The sequence below is a fragment of the Rhododendron vialii genome, chromosome 4a, assembly GCF_030253575.1.
Source record: "Rhododendron vialii isolate Sample 1 chromosome 4a, ASM3025357v1".
In the NCBI taxonomy this organism is placed as follows: Eukaryota; Viridiplantae; Streptophyta; class Magnoliopsida; order Ericales; family Ericaceae; genus Rhododendron; species Rhododendron vialii.
Window position 1 is genome coordinate 7391770 of NC_080560.1, and position 8333 is coordinate 7400102.

At 43.4% G+C, this 8333-nt stretch overlaps 1 protein-coding gene across 1 annotated transcript; it reads right to left on the bottom strand.

Annotated features, from left to right (window-relative positions):
• Window positions 1-765: 765 nt before the first annotated feature.
• Window positions 766-1734, bottom strand: LOC131323607 (uncharacterized). The gene has a single exon (XM_058355460.1). The coding sequence runs from the start codon at window positions 1732-1734 to the stop codon at window positions 766-768; it is 969 nt and encodes a 322-aa protein (XP_058211443.1).
• Window positions 1735-8333: the final 6599 nt, after the last annotated feature.

An 8333-nucleotide genomic window follows, 5' to 3' on the forward strand; every position in this document is an offset into this window, starting at 1 on the left:
TTTGAGACTTTTGACGACCATATCGTCAATATAGGCTTCCATGATCTCTCCGATGAGCATCCCGAACAATAGGTATACCATTCTTTGAAATGTGGCCCATGCGTTCTTAAGACCGAACGGTATAACCAGGTAGCAAAAGAGGCCCTTGGGGGTGATAAATGCCGTCTTTTCCATGTCGTCGGGGTTCATGGCTATCTGGTGGTAACCTCTGTAGGCATCCAAAAAACTGAGCCGAGCGTGACCCGCTGTTGCATCTACTAATTGATCTATCTTCGGAAGGGGTAGGCAGTCCTTTGGGCAAGCATCATTCAAGTTGGTGTAGTCCACGTAGACCCTCCATTTGTCGTTCTTCTTCTTTACCACCACAGGGTTCGCAAGCCAAGTGGGATATTGCACTTCCTTGATGGCACCCGCCTCGAGGAGTTTGTCCATTTCTTCATTTACTGCTTCGGCATGAATAGTTGCCAATCGTCGAGGCTTTTGAATCATTGGCTTTGCCGATTTTAAAACGTTGAGTGAGTGCTGGATGAGCTTCGGGTCGATGCCTGGCATATCGTACGGCGTCCAAGCAAAGACTTCAATATTGCTCTTTAGGAACTGAAATGTTTCTTCACTCTCGGCTTCGGGCAAACCGGCGCCGAGCATGAAATACCATGATGCATCCTCGTTGAGTGGGAATTTGATAAGGTCTTCAATGGATTTTTCTTCCGGAAGAGATCCGACGTCCTCGAGAACCGGTTTGTCTGGGACTTCAACCCAATGTACTCATTTAGAGCTCGGTGTCTTTCCGACGGCTGATACATAGCATTGTCTGGCCTCTAATTGATCTCCCAATAGATCTTCTTGTCTGCCGTGAGCGCCGATGTACCTAACCACCTGGTGGTAGGTTGAGGTGCCGAATTTTATTGAATGGAGCCAATTTCGGTCGAGGATTGCGTTGTACGGACTTAGGGCATCCACAACAATGAACTCCAGATTAGAAGCAACCGAGCCTGTAACGACGGGGAGGGTGATCCTACCGAGAGGCCAAACGGGAGTTCCACTGAATCCAATTAGGGGAACTTCTGCTGGGAGAAGGCATGACTCTGGGATTTTGAGCTCCTTGAAGAGGGATAAGTACAGTACTTCCGCCGAGCTTCCTTGATCTACAAGCACCCTTTTGACAGAGTGAGTTGAAATTTGCACCATGACCACCAGAGCGTCATTATAGGGTGTTTGGATTCGTTGAAGATCTTGCTTGGTGAAAGTGATTGACCAGAAATGCTCAAGCGTCTTTATCCGTTTAGAAGCACGATCGATAGAAAAAATTTGGGTAAGTTTCTGAGCTTTGTCAAGCTCTAAACAAAGCTGTTTTGCTGCCTCCTTTGTAGTTGGTCCGTGAATAACGTTGATTACTCCGACTGGATGAGGAATGGGATTTTGAGCACCGACGTTCGGCTGTCTCCTCGGCGTTTTGGTCCAGTCAATATGGTCATCGAGAAGTCCCTGTGCCGCTAGATTTTCCAAAAGTGCTTTATACGGAGTGCAAGCCGTGGTGTAATGCCCAAGCTCGTTGTGGTACGAGCATCTCTTCCGACTATTATTATTACCTTCTTCTGTGTTCAACTTGGGAGGGTTCGGCCAGATAAAGAACGGTTCCCTCTCTAACGTACGGAGGAGGAAATAAATTGGCTCTATAAACACGGTGGTTTCGGTTATATAGTCATGGGCTTTCGGACCATTTTTGTCTGCCATCTTGACTGTGTTGACCTGCTTCTTCGGCTGGACCGCGACCACAGGCTTTGGGGGTGCAATTTGGGGCGTGGGGACATGAAGGCTTTGGGGTGTGGTTGAGTTTTGTCCTCTTTGAAGTTCTCGTTCGGCGAGGAACTCTTCGTAGGAATAGAACTATTCAACTGTCCTCATTAGCTCGTTCATTCCATGAGGAGCCCGTATTGCCAGCTCATCTAAAATTTTGCTTCCTGTTTCCAATCCATTTTTGAAGTTCCTTGCTGCCCAGTACTGATCAACACCGGGTATCTCGTTAAACAATTGCCAGTAACGCTCGGCATACTTCCGAAGTGTTTCGCCGGGCCTCTTCCTCATCTGTGCTAGGGCATCTTCTTACTTGGCTTGCTTGTTGCTTGTGATAAACCGATAGTTAAAAGCCTTTTCAAGCTCTTTGAAACTATGGATCAATCCTGCCTCTAATTGGTTAAACCATAAGAGGCCGAGGCGCCCAAGACTTGAGGGAAATGCTTTGCACATGATGGCGTCGTCATCGGTAATGCATGAGATGGTGCTTCTGTAACTGATGAGATGGGTGTATGCTTCGGTTGTGCTGGGGTCGAACTTCTGAAACTTCGGGAGATGGAGCCCTGGCTTCGGCAAGGTTGCTTGGATCTTAGCCGAGAAGGGAGACTCTGTCAGTTTTTTCAATTGATACTCGTGAGTTGGCCGAGGAGGGAAACCTTCTCGAGTGTTCCGTGATTTCTTCGATGCTCGGTATTCCTGTTCCTTTGGTTTTTCTTCCATCACATCATGCCGACGTTGAGATCCCCTCTCTCTCTTCTCTACGGGGTCCCTTCTGTGGTCCTCTTCTGGAAGATTTTCAGTATGATAGACCCTTCGATGGCTAGGACGATCGTCATGCCGAATGACCACACTTACGCTTTTTTCACGGGGAAGTTTTCGAGCGTTCCCTGAATTTGTTACTCGTCCGTCGTAGGTCTTTTCCCGAGGGACTTCATCATGTTCAATTCGATGGCTTTGGGGACCTTTCCCGTTTCTTCACGGCATTCGACTTCTTCGCCGTTCGGATTCATATGGGATAAGAGCCTGATCGTTGTCTTGAAATTCCACGGTATCGTAACTTTGGGAGCCTTGAGAGTATTCGTCTCCAGCCGATGAACTTGAGAAAATAGTATGTGGGCTCCCTTCTCGTCGCCCTTCTCTTCCTCTAAGTCCCGCACCATTGCCGAGACATTGATGAACTGGGGAGAGTTGCTGCCTAAAGCGAGCGCTATCCCCGGCTCGGTGCTCCGTCAATGGTGGGTCCAAGCGATCATGGACTGAGATTCTATGTGGCCGTCCATCACCAACCAGAGGAGGAGGTGGCAGATTTCCTCTCCGGTGCCGTCCCTTAGATTCGGAATGGGATGCCGTCGGACATTCGTTAGCCTTAATCTTTGCGATCTCCATTTTGAGAATGGCGGCATCAGCGTTGGTCTGTTCTTGCTGCTGTTCTAGCATTTGTACGTATGCTAGAGCGTCTTCACTTAAACCTACTGGACGCTAGATGGAGGTGCTCACGCCTGGAGAAGTAAATCCAGGGGGGTGAGATGGGGAGGCGGCATTGATACCGGTTTCAGAGGTGATGTGTAAAGAGGAACCGAGGGGTTGAAAAAGAGGAGGTGGTGGTGCTCCGCCCATTTTTTTAGGGGGAGACTGATGGAAATCTGGTGGAGTGAAGTTTTTAGGACAAAAGAGGTGGTCGACATGGAGGAGCCATCGTGGATCTGAGAAACAGCCTTTTCACGTCGGGTTCACCAAATTGTGGGGCTCCATTCCGAATGGTTTATACTTTCTGACTATGGGTTCGAGATCTGCTCCTAGTCTCTTTCTTCACCCTGCAAAAAATGAAGCACGACTAAAGACCACACCGGAGGTTCTCCGGGATAGCCCTTCGGTGCAAGAGTCAGTTCACTTGCAGAGAGAAATTGGGAATTAAGAGTTAGGGTTTTTTTTGTGCGTACCTCTAACAAGAAGGCATAATGGGATATTTATAGGGAACCTCTTAGCTTGATCCCCAAGATTGCGCCAACGCTCGACACGCGTCGGCTGACGTCATTCTTACGTCAGGTTTAGGGTTTTGTAACCATTTAGAGGATGAGCTGGCACCTTCACGTGCCCCCATCGTTATCCTTATAACCGTTTGGATGACGTCACAATCATCATCATTGCCACGGTTGCTGTTCCCATGCAGGCGAGCTGGAACGATGGCTACGCTCGTTCGGCATGAGCGTGTTGTGCGACCATCGGAGGATGTCCAACCGAGCGCGTTTCCCGCTCGCGTGGGTGCTGGAGACTAAGGCGATTAAGGGAGTTGTAATTAACGAGACCCTCGGCTATGGAGGCCTTCGGCGTTCCGAACGTTGAGAGTAAGATGACTCGGAGTTGATCGGGATACTGGATCACGTTCCGAAATGGCACGAGCCATTTTGCTCGGCCTGCTACACGAACAAAATACACAAAACAAAGAAATAAATTAAGTTTAAAAGATTGAAGCCGTACTTGAATTTCTGGATGAGAAGCGTGCGTGCTTTGTATTGGCTTAATGGTAGAACTTATTGTTTCGCATGTGCTATTATACGTGTTGCAAATATAGTAAATGTTTACAAGGATTTCGAACCACGTGAAGAAACAAAGAAACACATGCTATCTTTTTAAATTTCCATGATTTATATGAAAACGGATAATTTGGGATTCATAACTGTAAATGACACGTGGTTCAAACGGTGCCCAGACCGCTAGGGAAAGTGAATAGTGAGGCAAAGTAGTAAGGGGGGATCATAGCCAGATGATCGTGGGTTTTTATTTAGGGTGACTTCCTAACTATTGGTGGTCGTTAAACATTATGGAACACTTGACACGTGATTGTCATGAATGGGCCTAGTTGAGCTGTTATTTGCTAAATGAAATGTTTGCATTATTGGCCTAAAATGTTGGTTATAAAGATTTACGTACATTATGAGAAATGAATTCATTGACCTAAAAATTCATGGAAACTAGTAAGTTTGTCTTATATATTTTGTCTCACACTAGTCTAGTACTTAACACATCGTTGTACATAATGTTGCAGGTAATTTATGATTTTGTGGGACATGCCTAATGGCCGAAGAAGCCTGGATGTTGTTTTTTTCAATTATGTAGTGTGATCCTGTGTACTTGTAACTCACACTTGCATCTTTTGTTGACGATTGTGCCAGCCTTGTGGCCTAGACTGTGGTTATGCTTATGTTGAATTCGGGATGTTTGTAATGACTTTAACCATCTTACACTTTGCTCTGGTCAACTTATCACGCTTCCGCATTTTTTGGTACTAGTAATCTTGCACGTGCGTTGCACGTGTTATTTCTCATGTTGTACAAGAAACCATGAAAGACAAAGGTGTGTGTTTTTTTCAATTTTTGAGACCATTTTGGCCCTAGGTATCCATTGAACCTATGCTTCTCATTCAGTAGAGTGTCAAGAACATAAGTGTTAAAACAACCTTGTGAGAAGTGTATATCCTAGCTCCAAGCCAGTAGTAAAAAAAACATTGATCACCAAGGACACCAAGAAGAGCTATGGAGGATTCAACTGATATTGAGTGCCTCTTGGATATGTCGTTACATGTCACGGGCTATCTACCTCGATTGTACCAAAGAACTACACAAAAATCATTGTGATGCATTATGAGATATGGCTTCTAGAAGGAGAATCTGGTGTAAAAGAAAGTAATAATATTGTGGCCAAATATAAGTTCTTGGCCATTGGCTTTTGTGTCGGCAAACATCTAGACAACTGATAATACATAGTGGAGATGAAAACTGGGAAAAAAAAAAACAGTTCTGATCCATGACACAAGAGCTCTGAATTTGTAGAAGTCGAACACATGCAGGTACCTAAAGCACAAGCACTTAATATAAAGCATTCCTGCTATAGCCTATTTTAAACTCCACCCCAAGACACTAACTTCCAACCATCTCATACACGTGCACACACACCAAAACAGATAACCATGAATTGCCAAATAGAATTTGTGAACCATATACTCCACCCCAAGAGAGGCAGTCGAAATGTTCCTTTCCACAATAGGTGAAGGCTTTCTAGAAAGAACCAAGACCTCGAAAAGGTTACTTGTTTACAATTCAGGAATAAGTGTTGGGTCTTATTTGTTTCCCTTAATAAGAAGATAGTCCTTCCTTAGTTCCGTACTCCAAATGGACATGTCAACATTCGCAACATACATCTCTACGTTCTGATGGATGTAAACATCTACTTCAGACAGATCTCCCTAAAAAAAAAATCACAATTGACAATGTTCATCATTCCGCCCAAATTCACTACAAGTACGCATGTGTTCATTGTAGTACTCAATACTCATGTGTGCGTATCGTATATTATCTACTTTAAGCACTTCTTGAGAAGCAAAAGTGAATGTTTCAAAAAATATTAATAATCACTTCTCACTATTGATTTTATCTAATTAAGAGATACTGACTTTATGACCGGAGGATACCATTGGATATTATATTCCCCTCAATGTATATATTATTTGGACCGTAGCAAGGTAATTAAGGATTGAGTCAAGCTAAACATATGAAAATGGAGGTTATGTTGGTTGGCATGAGTTGTGACATTGATTAAACAGTTGGTGTACACTATTAAAGTGAAAGAAGAAGAAGATTTAGATAGCAACATGCTTTACCCAACATTGCTACTCACTTTTCAAGAATAAAAATCCACTCCTAAGAAAGGAACAGTGGACAAAAAGACAAGGTAGGAACAGTCAAATACAAGTTAAAACCAGCATTAATACCTGGGTACATGTTACAAATTTGGGGCAACAGAATCGGGCTTGCTCGACATGGACTCAAAACCCGAAAAACGTATTGGACCAAGAACTGTCTAGATTGTGGTAACTTCGCCCCAAGGGAAAAGAAAGCCCTTAAATCCAACACCCAAAAATGTTGAGTAATTCCATCGAACAATTGGTGTGCATAACTTCATCAATTCAAAAATTCTATCGACCAATTGGTGTGCGTAACATGAACAATTGGTGTGCGTAACATCAACGATTTTCAGAAACCCTATCAAACAATTGGTATGCATAACATCAACAATTCATTTTTTTAAGGGAAACAATCTGTGGAGATGGGAGAAAGGAGTATGGAAAAGATTGAACTTACTATGCAATTAAATATTGTAGGCAACATAAACCGGGCTCTTCTTCGACGATTGTTGCTAGGACGGGGTCTGAGTAGCAATCCGGAATCCAATTGAAGGTCGGGGACGAAGATGGAGAAAAAGTCAGAGGAAGACGGGGTGGTGGTTGTGTTTGGTGATTGTTGAAGCGTTTGAGAGACGGAGGGAGGTGCTTGGAGGTGTTTCTGGCGTTAATGAGCAGGCTAGGTTTTTTTTTGGGATGTGTTGGTAGTGAGGAATCTGAAGATAATTCAGATAAACGTGAGGGGGAATTTGATTTTCCCAAGGCGAACCATTGTAAAGAAGGATTGAAGGGGTGCTTATTGGGAGCTGTTGGAAAATGGTGCGTCGTTCAGGTTGTATCGTTTTGATTGGAGCCGTTGTATTGCGTCATTGAGAAGAGGTGCGTCATTGAGAAGAGGTGTAGGACATAACTGATATTAGTTGCAAGTGCAAGGGGTATTTGTGGAAAGTAAAAAGGAGGAAACATTTTCGTACATTTAAAAGAAGTAGTATAGATACTTGAATACTTTTAGTTATTTATAGATTAATCAGTAGAAAATCTCTAAACTATTTAATTACCAGGCCTTAGTGAGTTAACCTCATTAGCTGGTCATGACCCATGTCACGCCAAAATGCAATTTAAGCTTTACAAATGTGGAGCCATGGCTGTAACAGCCTCTTTTGTACTGTAAGAAACATTGTGGATAAGAAACGAATCATTTTCTCACTTTCGGTAGTGGAGCTTAAAGAAAAATTACATTTACATATACATATTACCAAACACCTCGCAGGCATCCCTCAAACCTGTATTTATGACGGACTAAACCATGATTCGTTCGCATATCTATCCAGGTCCACTCAAGTTAATCTTTAATTTGCATTGACATTTTTTTTTTTTTGCGTCGTCTACATTGAAACTCTGTTAATTGGGACCTACAAAATTTAAATAAAAAAATAATCAGATGTCCGAGCCAGCTTGCTCGCACATCGACTAATTCCGAAACTTTGAAGTCAACAACCAAGCAAAACCTCTAGTGGTTTCAAAGGTTTAGAATGTTTGACATCCGTGGAATTTCGACATGCGACTTTATGAAGGGTAAACACTTATTAACTTTTTCATGTTCACTTAGCCAAATCCCTCGCAAACTCCGAGATTAAGCTTAGAAGGGGCTTGAGAAAGATGGGATTCAGAGGTGATCAGCTGCATGCTTCCTTCTAGATAATGCCAATCAATTAATGTCATCTTCTTCAACCCCACATAATTTAATTTTACGTTGACAATTCAACATATTACACAAGTCTGCCACTAGATATTTCAATCAAATTCAACACATCCAAATAAAGACTTGCAACTTGCACCAAATCATGCGGTTGAACTTGGA